Source organism: Sarcophilus harrisii, chromosome 5 (assembly GCF_902635505.1).
Source record: "Sarcophilus harrisii chromosome 5, mSarHar1.11, whole genome shotgun sequence".
Classification (NCBI taxonomy): domain Eukaryota; kingdom Metazoa; phylum Chordata; class Mammalia; order Dasyuromorphia; family Dasyuridae; genus Sarcophilus; species Sarcophilus harrisii.
Window position 1 is genome coordinate 207,325,383 of NC_045430.1, and position 27,760 is coordinate 207,353,142.

Here is a 27,760-nt window from a genome sequence, read left to right on the forward strand (position 1 = left end):
GGCAGATGTGATGTCACTAAGATCAGCTGCATAAGCACCTTTAATGTAACTTAAGAGAGAAAGGAACTAAGAACATATTACCTACACCTAGAAGTAATTTATGATAGTTCCAAGGATATTTTAATGAAATATACATGAATTGCATTGCTTTCACACTTAGCTCTGAAAGGAATTTTGTATGGAGAAAAGGTTATTTGTATACAGAATGTACATTAAGCTGCTTAAATGGATGTCAAATTTGGGTAATATCATGACAGAACAGTAGAAATTGGTTCAAATGTCTTCAGCAATTTATTAAAAATAGCAAAGAACCAATTAATAATGATCTAGCATATTACACTGCCTTCTCTCAGGTTAAAGTGTCTTTCTCCCACTTAAGTGTGCTAATCCAAGAAACCTTTGTGACTAGAGTGATTAGCATTCCATTTAGTAGATATGGGGACACAGGAAGGCATGATAAAACAACCACTAGATTTAGTATAGCCTCCTATCAATGCCTATCCAAAAGGAAATGAAAAATACATGTAATTATAAACTCTGGGCCTCTTTTCTGTAGTAATACCTCTCCTTTTCCATTTAACAACTGAGAAAAAAAGAAGATTATGATGGAAACACTCAGTCATAATGCTTTCTTATCCCTCCTGTCATAGATCAGTGCAAAAAAATAAAAAAAAAAGTGTGTGGCATGGAGGGAAGGGCTCAAACAGATGAGTTTTAAAAGCAAATGTCTCAGAAGCAATTTGAAAAACAAATTTTCTAAAATATAGTGGTTGTTTTTAGGATCCAAATCTCTTGTGATTATGTAGTAAGCTGTGAATCATTTAATGATCTGTGCTCATCACAATCACCATCATCACTTCTGAGAAACATTAAAAAAGATTAAAACAAGAAAAATTTATCTCTGCGTACTTTATATTACTTGCTTCTTCCTCATATCAATTTTGGAAATTAAAAATCTCTAGACATTTCAAAAACTTAATAAAAAGAGACAATTTCTGAAAAGATAATTTACTCACCATTTTTTTTGACAGAACTCTTCCCTTGAGTGTACAATGCAAAAGCTAAAATAGACACTTTTAATGATCACACAACATAATCATCTAAACTTTTGAGTATATTTCCCCTCTTATAGTCTTAATCTGATCTTATCTATTAAATCCAGTTTATAAATCCTTTAGGCAGGGACTGTAATCCAATCTCCTATATAATGCATTGCACATAACTGATGTTTAAATTATTATTAATAGTGAAATAAGAAAGCAGTAGCAAGACAGCTGATCTTTATTAATAATCTATGTACTTAATATTCGTGGTACTATTTCTATTTAAATGAGACCACTTCAGGAAATTTCACTAGTCCTAAATTCAGTGTTTAGAAACAGTGGGTTTTTTTTTTTTTTAAACAAACTTATATTATGTCTTTGACAAGCTTTGGATCTCTCTGAAGGGAAGGGAAAACAGAGCAGTAGCAGGCTGCATGGAACTGGAGTCTTACAAAGTTAATGTCATTTTCTTATCATTGGGTCTAAATAAAAATTTTAAATGCCAAATATACACATTCCAGTTTTATGGAAATACACACACACACACACACACACACACACACCACTCACTCATACACTTCCTCAAGTTCAGCAATGTGAAAAACAATCATTTTAGTAACCTCGTCTGAACACAGACAATCTATTCCCATACACATAGTGCAGGTGTGTATATATAAATTGCATATATATGAATTGTGTGCAAATGTGTCCATATTATACATTTTTTCATGCAGAATTCCGGGCATTTTACCCATATATGATAATGTTGAGTAAGATTTTCTATTTTTCAACAAATGGCATTACAGTCAGCAAAATCATCTGATAGAAATAGATAATTTAAAAAATTATTACTTAGATCCCACTGCACTGCAAAACTTTTCTTACATCAAGTCTGTTTATGCACTGATTGTAGATGCCAGATTTAAATCTATAATCCTGACATTTGAGTTATTAATATATGAAATACTAACATAAGGATAAAAACCTCAGTGATAAGAGGCTTATTACACCAAGTACTTCTGTTGTATCAGTTTTTAGGCCATATAAGAACAGGGAAATGGTTTTACCTTACCTAAGGACCAAGATACCCACAAGTACTTGGAGCCTATGAGGTAAAATCATGATTACAGTGGAATTCCCACACTGGCCACTATTACAGGAGGTAATATTGACTAGAACAGACACAGTTTTATTGAGTGAATGTGACTACATACTACTTACTATAGCTTATTCTAATGCAAAACATAAGACATTTCTGTGGCTCTCTAACAAACACAGAAGGCTCAGGTTTAAGAAGAAAGTTTGTCCCTTAGGCTCATCGGCTGATCCACACAGTCTCTACTAATTACCAGAAACATAAGCTTCTATTATTGAAAATTAAACCTAGAGAAAACTTTAAGAAGCCATTTCCAAATATTATTCTGGAATGCTCATCATTAGTTCTGATGTAGCTTACATTACAATAACTGGCATTCGTGAGCATTTAAAACTGCATTTTGGGTAAGATCTTCACTTTTACTTTCAAGAACACCTTCTATTAATGTTTATATAACTTTTGGTCCAGTTTGTGATGGACATTCAATGAATCTGTTAAGTATCTCAAAATCTGTTATAAAGTACATTTTCATATTAGGCAAAGACAGGATTTTCCTAAATATGGTAATAAGGATGTTACATCCATTGATGTAACATACTCGCAGAAAAGGAATTCCAAGTTCTTCTGAGGTTCCAGTCTTCAAGGAATCTGTATAACACGTAAGTACAGAGTAGATCAAAAAGTCAGACTAGAAAAAGGTGAATCTGAAGTAACCAAGTTCTCATGAGTACAGTGTGGAAAAATGGCATTTACAAGCTGGAGCTCAAAATATGAACCAAAAATTAGTACAAAAAATATTTTGATGACAGTGACAGGAATGTCATGAGGTCAGAGTTTTCAGTTCTTCTAACTGTAAAAGATTATCAATTGTCTCTCACAGTGATTTCTGATGCCCATTTGCAGAAGGTTTGCTTGTTTCCGAGTCTCTTGCATTGTTTGAGAGTTGAAGTTTGTGAAGACCTGCACAGACATTACAGATGGTGAGAAGAGAAAAAAGATATTAAACACAAGCTATCTCTGACTTTTAGGATCTGACAAAGTTTCATGGCAAACTGAACACAAATCACTAGCATCACCATGAGGTTACAGTCATTTCCCAAACAATATGTTTGCTACTCTGCACATGCTTGGTTGCTCAAGAGAAAGAACAGGGTGACAAATATTCTCTTTCTTTCTTTCACCAGGAGAATAAGGAGGTGAAATCAAAAGAGAATGCCCATGCTAACAAAGTTCTAAACACTATAATAGATGTTTTACAAAATGTAGGAGGAAAGTAGTTTTTGCGAGCTTTTTTTTTAAACAACTTAAAATTTGCTTGTATCAACTTTATTTTCTAAACATTCCAACAGATTAACTTTCCTTACTGATTTCTCAGCAACAAATCATCTGAAACAAGGTATGGAGTAAGAAGAGAGCTGAATTCAGAGTCAGATGGCCTGAATTTGTGTCTGACCCCACTACTTTAGCTTGTTGTACAGATTCTCTTGTCCTCAAATTATACATCTGCAAAATGAGGGCAGTGAATTAGATGATCTCTAAGGTCCCTTCAGCTCTAGAATCAATGAATTGGTTCTTCCTTTTCCTCCAAATCTGACATCACCTACTTCACTGCTCAAAAAGCTGCAGTTGTTCCCCCTTAAAAGAAAACATCTTCATAAAATGCCTGACCCTCCCACCTTTCTAAAAATATCTCATATAAATGCCCACACACTCTGGGTTCCCATACATGCTGCTGCCTGAAGAAGGCCTCTCCCACACTCCTCACAACCATCATGGGAGGGAGGTACTAATATTATCCCCATTTTTCAGAGGAGGAAACTAATGTCAAATGATTTGCCTACAGGCACACGGCTAGTGCCAAAGGCTGAATCTGAATTCAAGTCTTCCCAACTCCAGTCCCAGCATTCACTCTATCGCACCATCTATTATGAGGAAACAATAGAGAGACTGAAAGGCAATTCATTCCTCCAAGGCACTTCTAATCCTAACTACGTTTTGTAGAACCTGTTTTTATAAAACAGCATATTTGCCCAAAAAAATTTAAACAGCATCAAAACAACTTAGCAAAGAAACAAAAAAAGGATTCTACTAAACCAAAAATTAGGAGAATGCCAAATATTACAATTCATGAATCAGCTACTGTTGTAACCATATTCGAAATCTAACATTTAAAAGTAGCATACTTGAGTTCAAATGTATAATTGTAAATGTGATGTAAAATTAAAAACAACAACAACCATGAATCCTACTTTGCCCACAACTCTTACAGATTCTGCTGCCCCCTTTATCCAAAAGGCTGACATAAGCACAGGTTACCTTTGATCTTAGTTAAGTAGTATTTTACCACTTTTATGGGGCTTTCTTGGAATAATCCTTCATCTACAAAATGATCTGTCTAAAACCCTTCATTCCTAAGGTAAGGAATCCAGTCTAAGCACAATTATTCTCACTCTTGAAATGGCTGTACATGTTTGGGGGGCAAGGAGTAGGGAGAGAAGATCACCAAACATTCTTAGTCTTGGTAAATTACATGAGGAGTGAGGGTTTGATGTTAAGAACAGAGCCAAGTAACTGTTAAAATGTTCAAATACAAATAAAGGGATTGGTCAGTGGATAGGAGTAAAGGAAAAGGTACCAGCTTAAATGGAATAAGGGTGAAAGCTCTTCTTAGATTTATGATTAAATGCAATCAATCAGCAAACAGTTATTAAATTCCTCCTATGTGGCAAACACTGTGCTAGGTGTTGGGGAAAATGATCTTCCTTGTTAAATATTTCTGAGTCAAATAACACAGCAAGGAGGTTGGCCACCTATGATTGAAATAAAATGTAGGTGTGCATTTTCTGACTCAACTTTTCAGGGTAAAGTGGAAGGACTGAGTGCTGCACTGGGAATCGCCCTAGATCTGGGTCACAATCCCAGGAGTAAGTCACTTGCCAAGAGGTATAGGCCTAGATAAATTGCTTAATCAGCTTTTTTTTTTTGGATCATAAAAAAGAGGAAGTATATGTGTGTCTTACAGGGTGGCAAGCCTTTGAGTTCCTTAAGATTCTGCTTTCTCTTTTGTGTGCTGTCTACTGACTATTAAAGTGCTAACATAAATGTCAGTTGCTATTATTATTGCATAATACTTTAGGTACATGAAGTCTTGGGTTTGTTTGGGTTTTTTGAGAATGTTAAAAACAAAAAACAAAACCTGGAGCCAATATGGAAATAAGTATGACATAAGATTTATACTTTCTACCAGAGTTTAAAAAAAAAAAAAGGCACCCAACAACTTGATAATATCAGCAAACATTTACTATGGCATTTACTATGCCAGGTACTATACTTCACTCTATAATCATTATCTCATTTGATGTTCACAACAACCGTGGGAGGTAGGTCCTATTATTATATCCATACCACAGATGAGAAAATTGAGACAAACAGAGGTTACGTGACCAGCTTAAGTCACACAGTTCCAAAATATCTGAATCCAGATTTGAATTCATGTCTTCCTGACTCCAGACCCTTGACAATTTTAACAGTGATTATAAGTCAAATAACAGAGAATTCCCTCAAATCTGAAATAAACTTTGTCCCTAGATTATAACAAAATGCTTATATTTTTACATTGGAATATTATTTTATGTACAGAATTATGGTTCAGCTACCATCATAGAATATCTATGCTCTGAGACCTCAAATCACGTTACCCAGGTATGGGAGTGGCCTGAAGCTCTTTAAAGTGGTACCAATAAGAGTCCAAGTTCTGGCATGTTTTAATAATAAAGAATATATAATATATTAGAATAAAGAATAAGAAATACAGATCCCAATTAAAGTAACTGTCCAAGGAACTGATGAAACTACATAGTTAAGTCAAGGGGAGTGTTATGGTTTTATAGTTGAGTACCTAATAGCAAAGCTTTTCTTTAAACTCCTTAAGTATAAATCATCCTAATTTGGACTCAAAAAGCCTATTACCAAAAATTAGATTTATTTAGTTTATAAAGAATGTCATATTAATGTCATTACTCTGAGGCTTTTAAAAGCAAAAGAACTGCACTTTGGGACCTGGCTGGATACTTCAACAAGGTTTTATACACTCTGATCTCTGGATTACAGGAGACTTAAAATTAACTAAAAAGTCATGAATTAGCATAATAAACACATACATCATTCCCCTTTAAACCCCAAATTACCTAAGGCCTTGAAAAGTTCTTCCCTTACAGCAGAGGTGAACTTTCTGACTAGACACAAAGTTGTCACAATAGCAAACAGCAAATTGTAGGATAATACAATGTAGAAATTCCCCAGCCAGTTAAATCTTCCAAAATCTCCAAGAAGATCAAACCTAGTAATTCCTGTTAAATAAACAGAAGAATATGACTCAATAAAATTCAGCATAAATATTTATTAACAATATTTAAGATTATAATGTAGGACAGTATACAATTGTATGCTTTTTGTAATTTTTAAAAAATCTTTATTACTTTTGATTTTCTACTGGGTCGTTTAAGGCATTTGATTAAATTTGTACAATTAAGAGGAGATCCATAATAATTTACTCCACCATTAACATCAGAGTTATTTACAAAGCAACAACGGGAAGGACAGGTGCTTAAATATCATCCTCAGATAGGAATTTGAATTAGCGTAGGATGTCATTAGTAAAAACTATGCTTACTGCAACCCAAATTCCCTAGGGCAGCAGCACACACGTGCAGGATGAATGATGAGCAATTCAACTACAGGATGATCAAAAATAAAAGAGTGGGATGAGAATAAGAGGATTTTGAAGAAATACAAGGAAAAGCAATGAAGAATAACTGTAGAATTCTCTGAAATAACCATGAAAACAGTCGAACTTAGAGTACAGAAATCTAATAGCTTGGGGAACAAAAAGGCAAAGCTAAAATTATATGCTTGGCCAACTTTAACCATAGCCAACAATTAAAGAGCAGTTTTCACATAGAAAGAGCACTGTATGGACAACTGATCAAAAATTAATTGCTTTTCTGTTAAATCCACTATCATCCTGAAGAGAAATGTCAAGTCAACAAGTATTAAGCATCTACTATGTGCTAAGTGCTGGAGACATAGAGAAAGGCACAGCTCCTTACATCAAGGAGTTCCCAGACTAATGGGGGAGACAATTTACAAACAACCATTTATTATATATTAGACAGATACAGGATTACTGGACATAATCAATAGTGGGGAAGCATTGATATTAAGAATGCCTTAGAAAGGATTCAAGGAGCGAAAAAGTTGCAGACACAAGGGTCGCTGAAAATGGGGGGTTTGTGTAAGGAAGAAGGAAGTCAGCATCACTGGAACCAAAAATAAGGGGTTAGTGAGTATAAGGTATAAGGAGTCCAGAAAGGCAGAGGGTACCGGGCAAGTTACAGGGGTTAAAAGCCAAACAGAAGATTTTGTACTCGATCTTGGGGGTAATAGGGAGCTACTAGAGTTTACTGAATAAGGGATTGACATGATTAGATGTGAGCTTGAAGATCATTCTGGTGGCTGAATGGAGGATGGATTAGAATAGAGAGAGAGACAAATCAACAATGACAACATACTGGATGTAGGGAGTGACATGTTGAAGAATTCAAGATGATTCCTAGGCAGTAAGCCTGGAAGACTGGTAATATAGTGTTATCTTTGACAATAGGGAAGTTTGAGGGGAAGATAATGGATTGAGTTTTGGACATAATATTGAGTTTAAGAATCTATAGAATATCGAATTCTAGTTGGAGATGTCCAATAGACAATTAGAGATACAAGACTAGGTTAGCAGAAAAGTTAGAATTGGACAAGTAATTTTGAGAAAAATTAGCATAGAAATAATTGCATCCATGGGAGTTGCTGAGATCCCTAGTGTAGTATAGAGGAGAAAGAGAAGTGGGCTTCTGCTACAGCCCTGTGGCCATCAGCTCTTAGCACGTGGGACTTGAATGAAGATCCAGCAAAGAGACTGAAAAGGAACAGTCAAAAGGTAAGAGAAGTACTGGAGAGACCAATGTCACAGACAATAGAGAAGAAAATTATCAAGGAAAGGATAATGATATGGTCAAAGACTACAAGGAGGAGAACTGAGAAAAGTCCACTAGATTTGGCAATTAAGAGATCACTGGTAACTTTGGAGAGCATAATTTCAGTTGATATCAGAAACCAAATATCAGAAAGGCCAGAAGACCATGAGAGGAATAGAAACAGAAGCACTTTTATACACCAATTATCACAAGATGTAGAATGAAACAAAAATGTTCAGGCAAGGACAATGAAGCAATCTGTTTTATTTGACTAAATTGCTTACAAAGTTTTATTTTATAAAACATGTTTGGGAGAGAAGGGAAAGAGAAAGCAGTCTAGTAACAAGTTTGCCAAAAAGAAAAAAGAGGGATATTGAAGAATATTTTAAATGCACAGAACAGAAAGAAAATAGAAAAGCAGAACAGTTTTGAAAATTACATACTGAATTTATCATTTGCTTAAAAGAACAAGTTGGTATAGAGATTCATATTTTGTTGTTCATTCCTTTTTTTTTTTTTTTTTTTTTTTTAATTCAGTTGTGTCCAACTTTTCATTACCCCATTTGGGTTGTGTTTGTATTGTTTGTTTGTCAAAGATATGAAGTGGTTTGCCATTTCCTTTTCTAGATAATTTTACAGATGAGGAAATCAAGGTAAAAAGGATTATGTAATTTGCTCAGAGTCACACAGCTAATCAGTGTCTGAGAGCAGATTTAAACTCAGAAAACTGATATGAACTCTGAGAGAGGAGCCTCTCCCAATTCTTAGGCTAGCATTCTTTTGCGCCACCTAGCTGCCCAGAGATTCATATACAGTCCTTTTTTTTCTGTTCTACTTTGTTTATGGAAATATTCATTATGTTGGTGTTGGGTAAAAGTAGAACAAAAATAAATAAAACTTTCAAATGTGTGTGTGTGTGTGTGTGTGTGTGTGTGTGTGTGTGTATATATATATATATACACACACATATGTATATGCATACATTTGAAATACTAAAAACACTGATGACAGTCATGTATTATAGAGGTGTTCAAAGTAACATAATTTAAGAGTATAAGTAGTATGGCTAGTCAAGAAGAAAAATTCTTGCTTAAAAGAGATCCAAATACTATTAACATTTCTTAAGAATTCTTAGTCTATAGTTCTAACCAGTAATCAGGCTGCACATCTATAAAAGGTAATATGTGTCAAAATACAGATGGTCTTCCAAAATATCATCCAAAGATATTCTTTTCCACTAAATTCAATATGCATCTAATCAATCATTTCCTTCACATTAAGTTCAATTTAATTTTGTGTCATTAGTTCTCTGACTTTGTGACATATTCCCAACTCTAAAAGTTTCCACAAGCTTTGTGCTGTACATCCTGGGCACTTGATACCAATCTCTCTACTCCAGTGGAAGTTCAATAGTCTATAACTATGCAACTTAGTAAAAGTTGTGCCAGAAAAGGAGAAGGAAGTTAGTAACAAGAATGAGTTGACAATTCTATAAGAGTTGAAAATTATGTCAAACAAGAAAAAAAACTTTCTACTAAGAGACCTGGGGGCTCACTACCTTTTGTAATTCCTTACTTAGTTCCAAGGAGTCAGGCTCAAGTAGCAGAAGGAACTATTTAAACAAAGATTCTCTGTTTTATAGGCTTATTGGTTTCTAGGAAAACCAGGAAGAAGAAAAAATAGTCTTTTCAAATATTAGTAAAATCAAATTGAGGCCCATAAACCCTTACACTAATAATCCCTATTAAACATTACATTGAGAAAACCTCTATGTAACTCTTCAATTTTGATAATTTTCTTCTAAGATGAGATATTCAATGTCCCCATTTAATGGAATTTATAATCTTAGTGTCTAAAATGATAAAAATCTCTAAGTGCGGGGGGAAAAAAAACTATGTTGTTTAACTAAAAAAAATAATTCAAAACTTCTAAAATGCAAAATACATTGAAAACCAGTACTCCAAAGCCTATATTGTTATATAAAATTAACATAAATTAGGACATTGCATTTTAACTTTTCTTACTGATTTTTATTTTATATTTCCTACTTAGTGGTATATGACTACATATTTTCTCTTTATAAAAGTTCCTGAAAATGATGATGAATAACAAATCTTAATCAGAAGTTCATTCTATTCAGCTGTATTTAACCCTAAAGTCAGGGTGACCTCAGGGTATGGCCAACAAGACAAAACTCTCTTCTATCACATATATAACAATAACTTCTTCCCTGCATCACACTCAAATACGTTGTACATACAATTACATGAATGACAATCACCCTTCTATTTCAATCCACAAAGAAAGAATATATAGAACCAAACTTTTCATTTAAATAAGATCTTATTACTTCACTCTACAATACCACAAGTCAACAGAATTTATGTTTAACCCACCTGAGTCAACTTTTACTTTCAGCAAGCATATTCATGTTCATAACTAGTAAAGAAGTTGATGTAATCTGTATATTCTAATACTATAAAATGCTCATTAAAACATGACTAATAAATCATATTTTCTCAGTGTATTACAAATGCAAATAAGATGGTCACAAATTCATTTCCATAACATGATAACAAGTTGTTCTCAAATAACTAATTTTCAAAATTTCTGATTTCTGCAAAGAACACACCCAAACCTTTTACAAATCAATTTATAAATCAAAAATTAGGCATGAATCCATTCTTCCTTCTGGAAACTCAAATATTTAGTTTGAGTATTTAAAGTGTTTATGGTCTAAAAATTCTAACAACTATGTGTTCTCAAAAAATATTTTTATTTTCATAAAAGTATGATGTTTTATTAGAAACTATGAAATAATTCTGATATTACTAGTTTTTTTGTAAATTGGCTTATTGTTAATCATTTGATTAACTGAAAATAAAAATAGGGGGATTTCTACTTTTGATGAAGGAAACTTTTTTTAAAAAGTGCCTACTTTAAACTTTTACTAAATTTGCAAAGTCTACAAACATACAATGAAAAATACAATATTCTCATTAGCTCTTAAGTCATTAAAAATACCAAGCAGTGATCAAATTATGAGGATAACACTTTATTAGGATTAGAAAAATGCAAAAATCTTTTTGAAAAACAAAAAATCTTGAACTTCCAGAAAAGGAAAAAAACTATGGCTGAAGGGGGCATAAAACTATCAGAAATTTAATTTCTAGGCAATTTGATATTTTAAAAAACCCAGAAAAGTAGATCAGTGGAACAGCCTAGATAAGCAAAAAACAAAACAAAAACAAATATCATAACCAACAATAATCCAGTGTTTGATAAATGCTATTTGTTAAGAGGATTCCCTTTTTGACAGTCATATTTGGAATACTGGAAAGCAATTAGTCAGAAATTAGATTTTGACCAATATTTCACACAACATAATACCAAAATAAGTAAAAATGGATGTAACCTAAATATAAAAGTTTGCCCATTAAAAAAATGAAAATGCTAAAAATCAAGCACCTTTTAAAACTATGGCTATAATAAGAATCCTTAACCATACAAAGAAGGGATGGAAGTTATGAAATTTTAACTACAATTTTAATTATATAAAATTTTAAGTTTTGCACAAATAAATTCATTTAAAGTAGAATTAAGAGAAAATGGTAGATTTCTTTTTCTTTCTCATAGTTTCTTACCCTTTTGATGACTTTTCTTGTGCTGAATAACAAATATGGACAAATATTTTAAAGAATTGCACATATTTAGCACATCAGATTGATAGTTGTCTTGGGAGAAGGTGGGAGGAAAAATTGTGATACAGAGTTTTGTGAAGATGAATATTGAAAACTATGTATTTGGAAAAATAAAATACTATTTTTTAAAAAATGGCAGAGTTGAAAAATATTTGTGCCAAATACGATTGTTAAATCACTATCCTAGACTTCAATTTGGAATAGAGAAAGAAATGAGTAAAACAACCCTTTTGGCTCTCCAATCTCATTATTGGGCATATACCCAAAGGAAATAAAACCAAAAATAAAATGCTATACCAAAATAAAGTTCGAATATAGTAACAAAATATTCATAGCAGCACTCTATGATAACAAAGAACTGGAAACAAAGTAGATGACAATATATTGTGTAGGAGATGTAAAAAAAAAACTATGGTATGTAAAGATAATGGAATATTATTTTGCTATAAGAAATGGCAAATTTAAGGAATTTAGAAAAATGGGAATATTTATTATGAATTGATTCAGAGGGGGAAAAAAAACAACCAAGAGAACAACATATTACAACAACTGTGACAAGAGTAAACAAAGTTAAATTGAAAAAAAAATGGAGGAATGGTCAAAACTAATTAAGATCTAGGGGAAAAAATAAAGCCTACCTCCTTCTTAATGGAAGAAAGGTAGGTAACTAATAGTATAGAAAACTGTATACAATGTCAAGGTATGACAATGTGTTTGCTTATTTGTTTTTCTATTTTGCTTCTGATCTCTGCTTCCTTTAATCTACCCTCCCTCCTATCAATCTCTCCCTTTCTTTTTATCTCTTTCCCCTCATATTTCCCTATAGGGCAAGACAGATTTCTGCTACCTCTTTGAGCCAATTCTATTAAGAGTAAGATTGAACTGTTGCTCCCCACCTCTACTCCCCTATCATTCTATCCAGTGTAAAAGTTCTTCTAGTCACACTTTTTTTTAAGTGAGATGATTTACCTCATTCTATCTCCCTTCCCTCTTCTCCTAGGGTATCCATCTTTCTCACTCCTTAATTTTAAAAAAAATGATCCCATCACAGTCAACCTATACCCATCCTTCTATCTGTATAAATTCTTTGAATTAATTAATTATAAATAATGATAAACTTCTTAGAAATGTTAAGTATCATTTTCCCATAAAGTAATGGAAACAATTTAAACATTGAATCCATCATGATTTCTCTTTACATTTAAGCTTCTCTTAAATCTTCTATTTTAAAGTCAAATTTGGTATTCAGCACCACTTTTCATTCATAAAGAATGTTTTTAAATGCTCTATTTTATTAAATACACAAATACAAACCTTCTTCACCTTGGAACTGTGAGCAGGACCTCTATATTCCGCTATCACAAGTGCTAATGAGCTCCTCTTAGCTCTTGGTCTGTGACATGCAACGATTACACCCACTCCCAAGAAAAAGTTACACCACTCCCTGTAATCTAATCTTTTGGCTACTTGTCTGACCTCACTATTTGCAGGTTGAAGGCTCCAGCTAAATCTGCTGCTGGCATTGCCAGGGCATGACCAATGCTATGCTCTAGGATTGACCACCATTCCACTGAGATGACATTTCCTGCTAACCTAACTTGTCCTAGGCTGGACATCCTTTTGTTGCTTCTGACACTCTAGAATTCAATTTGAGATGTTATTTTAAAATCATTTGGAAGGGTATTTGGGAGAGATTAGATGAGTTCCTCTGCCATTTTAGTTCCATACACATTTAATTGTTTTCTAAAGAAAACTCTTCCCAGAAGAAGATGGGAAATGAGACTTTGATATAAAGACACAACTTTTTATTTAACATTAAGCAGTGAACCACTTTTTGTACAGCTCAAATTAAATTTCACTAGAAAGATTGCATTTAGTTTTAAACATTAAGTAGGGCCAAAGTTAACATGGGAGACTATGAAGAAAGAGTAGGTACCTATCTCACAAATACCCTTTGAAATAAATAGTGGAAGGATGATTATTTCTATTTTATAGATAAAGAAAGGCTTAAAGATAGTGTCTTATCCTTGATTAGACAACCAGTAAATAACTGAATTGTGGTTAGGAAGAGGAGGAAAAGGTGGGTTAACAATAAGTTAAGGACTACTTTATAGATCTTTTCATTTCTGTTTCAATCACTTAAAACTTTACTTATTCAGAATCATTATTGTGATTGGCATTCAATATGCCCCCCCCCCACTAGAGCTCTCACCTACCTTTTAGGTCTAATTTCAAATTATTACCTTTCAATCGCTCTCTAATAAAATTTACTTGGAGGCTATTCCTCATACAGGACTTCCACTTCTATACCCTTACATGAAGAGTTTCCTTATGTCTTCAGTGCCTTCTCTGCTCACCTTTAGAACAGACAGACACGAACATGTCACATCCTGAGCTTCTTGCAAAGTATAACTTGGGTATTAGCTCCAATATATGGTCTCACATGACTCCCTGCTGAAATATATGTTCTCTCCATCCTGAAATTACTTTGTATATATTTTGTATTATTATTTTGTATAACTTTTTAGTACCCCATTCTCCCAATGGAATATGAGCACCTCTTAGGTTGATATAGCTTCAGTACCCAGCACACAAACTTAACAATACTTTGTGAAGTCTATGTTTATTGCATTGTTTAATTGAGATCTGATATTCCATGACTTAGTTATTATTGGAAGAATACTAGTATTAAAAAAGATGATCCTAGATTGTAAACAGGTGACGGGGTTCATTAAAAAATCTGCACAATTTCTCCAAAGATCACTAAAAAGGAAATGAACAAATTATACTTGGTTAGACAGTATAATGAAAAGAAGGCTGGGCCTGGAGCCAAAAAGTCCTGAGTTCAAATCCCACCTCAGACAATTATTATGTAACACTGAATAAATCGTTTATCTTTGTCTGTCTCAGCCTTCTCAACTGTAAAATGGGAATAATGATGGCTCCTACCTCCCAGAGTTGCTATGAGGAACAAATGAGTTTTTTTATTTTAATTTTCATTGTTTATTTTTTATATTTTTAATGGTATTTTATTTTTCCAAATATATGCAAGACAGTTTTCAACATCCATCTTCACAAAACCTTGCATTCCAAATTTTTCTCCCTTTCTTCCCCCTTCTTCGTTCTTCAAGTCAGCAAGTAATCTCATATAGGTTAAACATGTGCAATTCTTCTAAATATATTTCTATATTCAATTCATCATGCTGAGCAAAAAAAAAAAAAAAAATCAGATCAAAAGTGATAAAACATGAGAAAAAAAGGAAAAAGCAAAAAAACCCCACAAGCAAACAAATAACAAAAAAGTGAAAATACTATGCTTTTAACACAGTGCCTGATACATAAGTTCTTAATGACAGTTTTCTTCCTTCCTCCCTCCATGATTCAGAGTCCATATTCTCTGTATTTCTCAATTCATTTGTATGATCAAGAAAAACAGCTTAGTACAGATGTCATAAGACTTTATAATGTAGAGACTGTGCTTTGATTTCTGCCAGTATCTACATACCATAAGCACTTCATAAATATTTAGTAGATTGAGTATTTCCTATAATTATTATATATTATAAATTATAATTATTGTTATACATTAATTATTATATTGTATTATAAATTATAACATAAGACAATAAGTCACATATTTTTAGCGTTCTTTGAGCTAAACAGATTCAACAAATATTTATGAAAGGCATACTGTATGCAAAGCATTATTTTAGGTTATTAGAAAGATAAAAAGTTTAGAGAATAAAATGTTCCTGACCTCATGGGACTTAAGAGTTTCTTAAGAGAATAAAAAACATGGCATTCAGGACAAGGCACAATAAATGTATTTGGGAAATACAGAACAAACTGGTACATGAAATGAAGTCTGAGAAGGAAGGTTGTCTTCCACCAAGGGAACTTGAGATGACATACAGGAGGAAGTCTCACATAAGAGTAGGACATTAAAGGATAAGTAAGAATTCAACATTTGAGGAAGGGGAAGGAGGACATTGCAGGATAAAGAACAGTGTAAACAAAGGCATGGTAAATGAAAGTGTAACCTTTTTTCAAATAGTTTGTAATTTCTTATCTGTGTTTGACAACAGACTCTTGTCAATTTGCTCATAACTTTTATAAAATATCCTAAGATTAAACATACTACTTCTTCAAAAATAAGATTCACATATTATATAATATCAGAATAATTTCTCAATTTTTGCTTGTATTTTTTGGCAGGGGACAGGGAACGAAGAGTTGGAGGATATCAAAACTCTTTATTTTATCAATGAGTAATACTCCCAAAATGGGGCACTTCCTTCCACTGAACACTTTTTAATATTATGATGACTTTTTTTTCTTCCTCATTGAAAATACATAATCTATTAATAGTCTCCTTAATTGGTCTGAGCTCTTCTATGACTTCTAGTTCTTTCAGCATTCAATATTCTTGGTAATGTTTCTGTCCACAGAGCACAAACTTTTATTTTTTGTTTAGCCAATTTAGGCATATTTCAGTTTTTCACAGTCAATTTGAATGTGTTTCTATCTTTAAAGAAAATAAACTCACAATTTAATTATTTTAAAATTTTACTTACTCTGATTACTTTTTCTTAGGAATATCCACTTAACTCTCATTAGTTTTCTTAATTTTTAATCTTAATTTTTAATGCTATTTAAGTATTTAATAATGCTAACTTCATTCCTTTCTAAATTTTCATTATTTTCCCCTTGAGTGCATTATATTCTATGTGGAAAAAATAGAGCAAACTTCTTTTCTCCACTCTTCTTAAAATGATTGTTAAAATGTTATAAATATCCAGAAGTAGGTTTTTGTTAAGTTTTCTAAAACTTGAAAATGCTAGTAGCTATCTAATAATTGCTTTATTAAAAATAAATAAAAATCAGTCTCTTGAATACTATACATTTTACCATACACTTTAACATTTAATAGCTAGTTTAAGAGAAAACAATTCCTTATGTTAGATATCATAAAACTTCCTGAACTATAAATAGACTATTATCTCTCAGGCTGATTCCAAGCACTTTCTTAAGTAGAAACGTTTTTTTTTTTTTTTTAAAGTTTCCTGATTCACACTTTTATTAATGCAATAAACTAATTCTAGTAGGAAGACCAGGAAACTACATGTTTTGGTTAAAAATAACATTCAGATATCTAAACTCTAATTTGGGGGGAGGGGAGAATTTCAAATCTTATCCACTTCTATCTTACACTGGTCTGAACAATGGCAAGGAAAGGAGAGGGAAGGGAGTAATTAAAAATAAAGCATCATTGTAGAACACCATGCAGTTCCTATAATAAGGACTTTAAAATATACTTGAGATGCTCAGATGTATGCACAGACAACTACAAAAAGACTACACTGAAAGACAAATAGAAATTGAAAACAAATAGAAAAAAAAGATTCCTACATTCTCCAAGGAGAAGTAAATATAGGAGTTGGCAACTGTCAATTTCATTATTTGTTCAAATGCAATAAGAATATAATTTTATGGGGCCCTAGTCATCTTGACTTGTATTTATGAAAAGCATACACAAAAAGACCACCATAAAGATAATTGCAAGGCATGTGCCAATATATATGACATTTAAAGTAGAGAAATTAAAGGCCTGACAAGAATACACAAAAACCAAATCAATATGTAACTTGACACTTGGTTTCATTGTGAAAATGAACATGAGAGAGCTGTGAAGAATATTTTGGAAAACAGCCTCATTAATTTCTTAGTCCCAAACCCTATAAACTATCAAAAGCCCCACTTATTGTATACCACAAAAACTTTATTCAAGACAAGAGTCAGAAAATATTAGAAATGGCAAGTATTAATTATCACAATAAAATGTAATGGGCAATTCTTGACAAACAATTGATTATTGACAAGTTTATCATTTCAGAATCAGATATTTATGTATAGTCAAATCATCAAACTAGAGTTCAAAATGAGAGACTGTGTGTAATAACAATAGCTCCAAACTGAAAAATGGGTAATTAAATAAAAAGCTGATTCATTTTCACCATTTCTTTCAACAGCTTAAGCACCAAAGATCTTTAATTATTCTTGGCATAAATCACACCTTACCTTAATTTCTGGTTCTGATCTCTACATTTTTACACATAGTCCTGAGTCTGACTAAATTACTTCCGAAGAGCCTTTCCAGTGTGATCCTTCTGCAAACTCTTTTCAAGTGAAAAATTCAAATTATTTCTAAAACAATTATGGTACAGACAAAAATCTAAGTAAGGCTTTGCTTTCCCCAATCCCAACCTCCTAACTCCTAAAATTGGTTAATGTATTACTCCCGTGGTACTCCTAATACTGCTTGCCATTTAACAAGTGGTGACTGAAACAAAACAAACTGATGCTATCTAATCTCAAAAAAGTTACAGTTGTTGGATAACACTTCTTTTTTTTTTTAATTTTTATAATCAGTTTCCGAAATTACTGTTCCAAACTTTTTTTCTCTCTTTAAATCCTATTTCACTTCATTTCTCAGTACATGAACTTTTCAATGAAAAGACTAAGATCATATAATGAGGAAATAATCAGGTTTTTGTGATTTCATCTTCTCTCTCAATTCTTCTAAATGTCTGAAACTTCATTTATTTATCTCTTTCTTCCTCTTCCAGCCTGGAGGGAAAAGGTAGCCTTCATCTTTGTGAAGCCTTCTAGCTACATCAATGGAAAACACTTCAATATTTCCGCTCAAATGGATCCTTCTCCAACCTATAAAAAAACTTGTATTTCTTAAATTCCAAACAAAAAAATCCTTTCTTTGACTCTATTTTCTAATCGTATTGGTGGCCATATACTCTCTCTTATTATTAAAATTCTTCATTGCAAAACTTGTTCTTCTTTAAAATTTTGTTTTTAATTTTTATAAGTATTATTAACCTGATGAACACTAAACATAAATTTACAAAGAAGAGAACAAGTTTATATACGTCCAATCCCTAAACACTTATTAAGAACCTACTATGTGTTGGCTCTGTGCTAAGTGCAAGGGATACCAAAAGAGATTGAGAAAAGTGATTTGCCCAAGGTCACACCACTAGTGTCTGAGGCTGGATTTGAACCCAGATTTCTCTGACTCCAAGTCCAATACTATCTCCGCTATGCCCACCTATTACCTCTAGCTTAAGAAGATTTCCAGTAAAAAAGGAAAAAAACCCAAAATTTTAGTGGAAACTTCAAAGAAGCCAGGGAGGACTGAAGGAAGGAGTGTTTCCCAAGCATGAGGAACAGCCACAGAGAATACCTGGAGCTGAGAGATGGAGTGTTTTGCTCAGGGAACATGCAGAAGGTTAGTGTCACTGGATTGAAGAATATGTGTCAGGGAGTAAGATGTAAGAAATTAAAGAGACAGGAGGAGGTTATTAAGAGAAGGTTTTGAATGCCAAACAGGGAGCAACAATGCAGCAATAGGGAGTCAACTGCAAATCTTTAGCACATAATTTTTTAAAGTGTGTAATAAAATTCAATACCTCAGTTTCAATCCTGTTTTATCTGACCCTCTGAACTTTTTCTCTTCTCTTTACACAATTTAATTAATGTTTCATCAGTGTTCTTGTCTTTTTCTTCTTCTTTTTTTTTTTGCATCATCATAACTAGCCCAGATGTATCCCATCAATTCTCCACCCAAACCTTTAAAGTCCATCCATGTAGCATATGTATTGGCCATATTTAAAAATATACATCACGTTCTGCAAGTCCACTACTTCTCAATCAAGAGATGGCAAGCATGGTTTACCACTTATCTTCTGGAACCATGGTTAGTCAATACATTGATCATAGTTCTTAAGGCTCTCAGAGCTATTTTTCTTTACAATACTTGAATCATCTTAAATTTTTTTCTCTTTTTGCTCCCAGTATTCTGCATCAGTTTTTATAAGTCTTCTGAAGTTTCTTTGAACTCATCTCTTAGAGCAGAGGTGTCACACTTGGAGCCTACTGGCCCATAATTCAAAGCACAACACGAATCAGATTAAAACATAATTGAGCAATGTTTAAAAATACAAAAATTTTAAAAATAAAATACAGATAATCTTAATCTGAGTTTTCCTAAATTAAATGTAGCCTAGAGGGATCCATTTCTATTTGAGTTTAACACCACTGCATTATAGCACAATAATATTCAATGCATTCCATAATTCAATAATTTGTCAAACTATTGCCCAATTAATGGTCATGCTGATAGTTTCCAGTTTTTTGCTACAAGGGAGAATATTAGGTGGTGCAATGACAGAAAAACAGGCTTGGAGTCAGAAAGACTTATTTTCCAAGTTCAAAATCTGGCCTCAGACATATATTAGTTGTGTGACCCTGGGCAAGTCAATTAACTGTTTGCCTCGGTTTCCTTATCTGTAAAATGAGCTGAAGGAAATGATAAACTTTCTCTTTTGCTCCTTTATCTTTGCCAGAAAAAAAAATAGGGTCACAGAGAGTCAGATATGACTAAAAACCACTTAATAATAGAATGCTATCAATATTTTTGTATACCTGGACTCTTTCCTTCTCACTTTTATCTCTACCAAATGTCTAAAAAGAATAATTCATACTAATCACCTTTACCTTCTTTCCATCCACTTTCTTCCTTAACTGTTTGCAATCTGTTTCCATCCCCACCACTCTGCTGAAAAGGTCCTTTCCAAAAGGCTGTGTGGCAGTATTCAGTTACAGTCATTTCTTTATAAGTATGAGCTAGCAACAATGGAAGCTGACCATCTACAACTAATTTTGGGGAATGTGAAACCACCTTCCACTTCCAGCAGCTAGTTCTAAAAACACACACCAGAAAATCTTAATGCTACAAATTTTGTGTATTATATGGAAATCAAACAGCTGTGTGTCAATATTATACCCATTAAACTGAACCCCTGAGCACCTGTGCTATACACAACACTGGGCTTGGAATCAGAGGTTCTCCATTAAAATCTAGCTTTTAGCACTTACTACCTGTGAGAGACTGGGCAAGTGATATTTCTCTGTGTTTCAGTTTTCTCGTTTATAAAATGAAGGGATTCCAGATGTAAATCCTCTAATCTAAATGCTAATTCCAAAATGAAGCCTTCCCTGAATCCATCCAACCCCAACCTGGAAAGTAGTCTCTCCATCATCAATCTCATATTATTTTGACTAGTTCTCACCTTAGCAACTAACTAATCACATTCTCCCTTCTAACACTTATTTGTGTATATATCTTTCTTTCCTTTTAGTTTCTAGAGGGCAATATCTGTGCTGTATCTATGTTTGTATTATAAATAACACACAGTACCTGACATATAGTTGGCTCTTAATAAGTTGTGAGTTCAATTAATCTGAATATTTGTCAACAGATTTCTGATCATACAGAGCCAATCAGCCTTACTGTCCCAGGGAATTTCTCAAAATTTTATGTCCTTAAATTTGAATAGTCCTGAATTCTTAATTATCAGAATTTAAAGAATTAAAGTTTATTTAGACAATTTCTTCTAATATTTATCTACAGATTTTTACACTCAGAAAACATATGTTTAAATGGTCTACACAATAATTCAAACATATATACTCATGTACAGTATACATACATATAATTACACATATGTGTGTGTAACATTGTTTATCTTTAGCCATGAGCCATAAGAACCAACAAGTGACAATCAAGAACATAAAATAAATTTGTTTCATGTTAATGTATATATACTTTTTTAATGTTATTAATGATTTTTCATTATGAATACAAATAAAATCTTTGTTATCAATCAAATGTTATATATTCATTTAGCAATTAAACATTTGGTCACTTTTATTTTTCATTTTAAAAAGTATTTGTGAAAGAGTCATTTCTTCCAGTGTTAGATAAAAAGAACTGGAGAAGGAAAGATTTAGAGATACATTTACAAAAGCCCACATAAAGCCCTTTTCTAAAAAGACTGGTTTTTAAACAGACTCCCCTCATAAAGGAAACAAAGAAGAATAATCCACTTTATCTCCCTTAAGAAGATGACAGATTGTATGGGCACTGGAAGAGAAATGTGTGAGGAGGTGATTAAAACAAATTTAAGGAGCATTTGGGAAACTGACAGAATTGTTGTCTAAGAATACAATATTTAATTGTATCTTATATGCAGAAAATATATCAGAAAGAAAGCAAGGTAGTTGTTAAATAACGATTAAACAGAGGAGTTGGTCAAAATACTTTAAAATCTATTGATATAATTTTAAAAATGTATTCAAGAATTTTATTTTGACACAATGGAGACTTTCCTAGAAATATCTATTTGATCTAATTTACACATGAATTATTTCTGGGAATCCTTTTCACCTTTAGTTAAAAGAGATTTTGAAATAAAGCGTACAAAATATCTATAAGTGTTAGTTATATCCTCAAGGCAAAACACATAGCATGTAAACAATTAAACAACTAAAAACATGCTTTTTGGTCAGAATTTATTTTTACTCAGAAAACTTAATATTAGAAAAAACTGGACATTTGTATACATTGACAAGACTATGATCACCTACTATGGTCATCTGCCAATCAATTAAACAAATTAACAAATAATATAGCTAAAAAGTCCTACTTATAAAATTTTGAGGCCATCAAAATCTTAATTCTAAACATGTCTAAATATCCAAATAAGCTAAAAATGACATCTTTAAAGAATTTTAGCAGACATTTAAAATAATGTTTCTTTGTACTTTTAGTGGACTATAACATCACAACTATTATTCATTTCATTCATAAGAATGTAGCTATGAAAAAAGAATGTAGATATGATTAACACAACTTAATTCTCAATGATATATGCAGTATATTGAAAATATTTGACAAAGGTTTCAAATGTTCCTGAAACTAATATATATTTTTATAGTTCCATTTTTCTCTTTTGTGTGAAAAATCTATCAATAAAACATGATCTTTTCTTCTTGAAAAAAAAAAACTAGATATCATGATAGTCACCAAGTAAAATAACTCAAAATTATGTAATTTAATTCTAATAATATGTTATTCATTAGCTATTGACTTGTTTTTAAGGTAAACATAGAATGCTTTGACTTTTGAAGCAAAAATATCACTGCTTCAAACTATTTGCTCCAATACAACTAATATCCAAATTCATTTCAGGACTGTCTATAATTTAAAAAGTAATTATTTTAAAAGGAAAAACTCATGTTATTATTTTTCTCACTATAGCTTACATTAGGTCTTAGTTACATTTCAGTCTAAACAATATCGTACTGTTAATTGATTTCAGAGGCATATGACACTACACTGATGACCAGGATTTACTGGGAAGAAGCTCTGAAATAAAGAGAACAATTGTAAAGCTTGATATTCAGTTGTATTTAACAACTCTACCCCCTATCTCGTAGACAACACTAGATGATCAAAAATCCTCAATTATACTTAAGTACAATATTCACAATTGCCTACATTTTATCTTCTTAAATTCAAATACTCAATTCTAAAGGGTTAATATTTGAATTATTTGATAACTTTCTCTAGTTTGCCTTTCCCATAATTCTAAAACCCAGGGTTTTTTTTCTTTTTGCCTAGAATCTTGCTTTTTTAATACTGTGAAAAGCCTCTATGAATCTGTTTAACGTATTTATTTCTTTTCATCTATTCAGTGCCATTGGGCATAACATGTAATGCAATCCAAGTTGATATTTTGCAAAGCACCACATGACTCACTGTACTCTAATGCACTCTATTAATCCTGTTTGGACAGCTGGGTCTGGGCATTTGTTAGCTGCATTTTAATTGTCCTATCTTTCTTTTCCTTTCTTCTGTTTTATTCTTTTATTTATCTCTATGGCAAACTATTCAGGAATTTCATTTGTTGGTCTTCAAAAAGTGAGTTTTGTCATTAATTTGTTTTCTTTGTATTAGCAACAGTGCACAGTGTGTGCACTTTTTTTTTTCCAGAGCATCAGTTCATATTATTACCAACAGTTAATCTTAAATTACAGTGCATAAATGAATTATACAAGTGCTAAAATGGCATGGTGTGTGCAATACCACAAAAGTTATTTGTGAAATGTCATAATACAAATAGTCAAATTTGATTTCCAATCACTAAACTGTATATATTTCACATTTCAGAGATAAACACACCACAGGCAGATGTCAAAACAATGACATACTATACTTAAAAGCCAAGGTAATAGAAAAAAAGAGAGAGAAAAGAAAGCCATATTAGCATTTAGAATAGTTCTTTGTCATGTTTATACAAAGTTTTAACTTTTACTAAAGATGAAATTATGTGTGAGAATTTTGGGCAAAACTACAAAGCTTTGAAATTTCTTGGCACAATCTACATTTTTCCCTGATAGATGAGTTTTACATAAACAACGGAAGTTCTATAAAAGCTTAAAAACTAAGGCCCTTAATATCATTACCAACTTTAAAATTATCAATTCATCTTATTTACCTAATGGCATTTCCAAAAATTCCCACAAGTTAAGGTGTATAGATTTTTAGAATCTAACATAGTTTAAGTAAAGAAAAAATTTATTTAGAAATAACGTTTTGTGAAAGATTCAAGAAGGAAGCATTCTACATATTGCTTTGTAAAAGACAAGCTGATAAAAAGACTAGTTCAAATATGTGTACACAAAGGAAAATTTTTCTTTAATTCAAAATATCATTGAAAATCTCTGTAAATCCAAAAATTAAAACCATTAATGACCTGCACATCTCTATGATGGTAAAATATACCTTTACTCAGTATTAACTTCCTGAAATTTTAATGTTTTCTGAATTTAGCTTAAATATTATTTCTTTTGTCACAAACTTTAAAAAATGTTTCTATTATATTTTCTTCCCATTAAAGAATCTTTGGGTCTATAGTTTGTTCAATAGAGGACTGTAAAGGTGATATGGTCATGTGAAAACATTCATATAATTTGATGAGACAGCACTACCATGTGAAAAATGTTTGATCTTTACTTTAGAAAGTTGCTGGTCTTGTTCCTATCATTTCCAATTCTTTGCAGGTCAAATTGTGATTATATAAGAAGTAAGTATAAAATAAATAAAATAATGATGATGTGTTTCAGGAAGTGATCAAGTTTTTAAGGAAAAAATTCCTAACTAAAGATCACATGTCAAAGTGTTAACCAAAGTTCTCAAAAGTAGAACGAATTTTCAGTTAAACTTACCCAAGGTTCTTGACATCACAGGTAGTGCAGAACTCAAGACCAAGAGTGAAACACAATTTCCAATTATCTGTTTCAGGAAAGAAAAAAGAATTGATAGTTAAATAGTAGGTGGAAGAAAAAAAATTATTAGCTAAACTTCTAGAAAATTTGTAATCTTGAATAATTTTTAATGAAATTTTATAATTTTAATATAGAAATGAAAAGCCAGTAAGAAACCCTTTTTCTGAGCATACACTTAACATTACATCCTGAATTCCTAAAAGATATTTCAAAAATACCATATTAAAGCTATCACTTAACCCTGTCACTTAAGAGATAAAAGAATATGATTTATGGAAGTCAGTACTGATTATGAACTTGATGTTAATTTGAAAAAAATTGGTGTTGATTTAAAATATATATATATATATATTTTTTATATTCACTTAGATGTGACCTAGACCAAAAAAAATCAAAATAGCATCAAATATTCTAAATTAATTTCCACTAATTTTCTCATTTCTTTAATACTTATAACTTAACAAATAATCATAGGAACAAACCCACATATATTCTACAAATTAATCCCCCATTTATACCAAGCTTTGTAATTATCTTATATTTTGAAATACAGTATATTATTAAAACAGATTTTTATATTAAAATAATCAGAAAATACTAGCATTTTCAGACAGTTAAATCAGATGTTATGTCTCTCTTAAGATAGATCTAAACGTGTCTTCCAAAATGTTTTAGCAAAACAAAATCAATACTTTTAGGCTTTCTCCAGAACTTTTCCAATAATCAAATAAAACCATCCATATGAAACAATGCAACAGGAAAATGTTAATTTTTCTTCTCAATTTGTTATTACTTTAACAAAATGTTTGGACATTTTGTTTGAATTACTATATAAGATTTTGGGTTTTTTTTTTTAAACCAGTGTCAAATTGGGAAAGTCAAATTAACTTCAGGTGGCAAAATGTAACTGAATAGAACCCTTTAGTCTTATTTTAATTATTCAAATTTGAAATGCTTTGTCTCTACTACTTGTAGCAACTAAGTTCTTCAGATTTCAAACAAGCTCCTGAAGTACAGTTAGCACAATCAAAGTTACTCATTAGCAATACGTTTTCATTGAGGGGTCTGGGGAGGGGGGGAAGGAGTCCTTTCACTAACTTTTCTATAGCCGGTTAACAAGCTCTGCTATTTCAGGCGTTTTACAAGTGAATGGATGCCATCCAAACTAAACAGAGCACATCCTTTTTCCCACTCATTCAGCATTTTGAAAATCTTCCAGTTTGTGTTTGCGCAGCTTACAAACAAATACTGATCGCAGTAAATGAGCCATTCAGGGCAATTACTAAATAAAACAGTCAGTATGTCTTGGGTGGCAAATCACCACCTCAGTCTTTACCTTACCTTTGTCATAGTTGTGTCATCCTTCCTGGGAGTAAAGCTCCCAAAAAAGCGGAGGCTGTAGAAGCCAACGACAGAGGACACCATAAGGTAACTGTGAGAATCAAGGAGAAAAGCTCTCCAAAGGAATGCAAGTTTCACTTCGGTTCTCAGCAGTCTCCGAAAAGCCTTAAGAACCAAAGGAAAAACAAAACAAAACAAAACAAAAAACACTTCGAGTGCTTGAGAAGAATTGTGCTGGTCTATTCTCCCCCTTCCCAGGAAAGTGTCTTAGTAAACTACCAGTGTCCCAGAAAACTAGACAGAATACTTGCTAGCAGACAGAATTCCTACTTTTAAAAAGGATACAAAATCAAAATTATTTCAAGTGCTGCTCCCACAAAACCAAAAGTAGAAAGGGAAGCATTTCCTATGCCGGGTCCCTAGAAAGAAAAAACATCAAACCTTTCAAAATTTCAGTGGTACAGACATTTAGTTTTCTAAATTTAATAACTTTGATACATGTTGAACTTTTATAAGAATTATTACTTTTTGGGGTAAAGAATCTTCTAAGGACAAATAAAACAGGATATTTAGAATACAGCTTCTTCGTTTCACTCTTTAAGATTTTGAATTACTTCATTATACTAGCATATGTAATTTATTTACTTATCATGTAAGGTGCTCAAGTATTAACATACTTTTAAGAGAGAAAAGGGGTTATATTGCTATTTTAGAAGAAATTGGGGATGGGAAGAGCAATCATTGAGGGAAAAATTAATAAAAACTAATATAATCCCACCATAACAGACTGCGTAGTCTTGATGCTGAAATGTCATAACAATGATGCAATTTAAAATATAAAGCACCATGCACATTTCTTTGTGACAAACAAAAACTCCAAAAGCAAATGGGTATGACCAATTTGTTCTTGTACTTTAAAAAAGAAAACAAATTTGCTATTCCCCAAAGCTTTCTTGAAACACAGCTCAAAGGCTAAAAAAAAAAAAAAAAGAAAAAGAAATATATCTCCCTGTCTTAGTTATTCAGAAAATACATGAAGAATACCTCAAAGCATATCTTCAACCATAATATAAATTTTTAAAGAAGAAGGAATTATGTCCGTAATTTAAGAAACCAGAAAACAACACAAATATTAAAAATAACAGAGACTAGTCAATCAAAAGAAATTCAATGTTTAAAAATGGGAAAAACTATGGAGCCAATTCAGTTTGTCAAACAAGAGGAATATTTTTACATATAACAAAAAGGATTGTTCATGAAAGTTTCTATACCAAAAAACTGATTAGCCTACTTGTGATTTAATAGCAACTATTAAAAATAGCTCATGGTCATTTTATCATTATTATAAAGTGT

The 27,760-nt window shown here is 32.1% G+C and overlaps 1 protein-coding gene across 4 annotated transcripts in view; it reads right to left on the minus strand.

The window, feature by feature from the left end:
• Nucleotides 1–268: 268 nt before the first annotated feature.
• LMBR1 (limb development membrane protein 1) overlaps nt 269–27,760 on the minus strand; it is a 178,735-nt gene continuing 151,243 nt past the window's right edge. For 2 of the 4 annotated variants that reach the window (XM_031939545.1, XM_031939548.1), the window contains 5 exons: nt 26,753–26,826; nt 26,408–26,498; nt 25,007–25,073; nt 6,327–6,488; nt 269–3,099 (listed from right to left, as the gene is read on the minus strand). In XM_031939545.1, coding sequence (XP_031795405.1) covers nt 3,014–3,099; nt 6,327–6,488; nt 25,007–25,073; nt 26,408–26,498; nt 26,753–26,826 — 480 coding nt within the window. In that variant the 3' untranslated portion in view covers nt 269–3,013. Of the gene's footprint in view, nt 3,100–6,326; nt 6,489–14,914; nt 15,067–25,006; nt 25,074–26,407; nt 26,499–26,752; nt 26,827–27,760 lie in introns of those variants that run through there. The other 2 variants (XM_031939547.1, XM_031939546.1) reach the window with 2 other exon arrangements.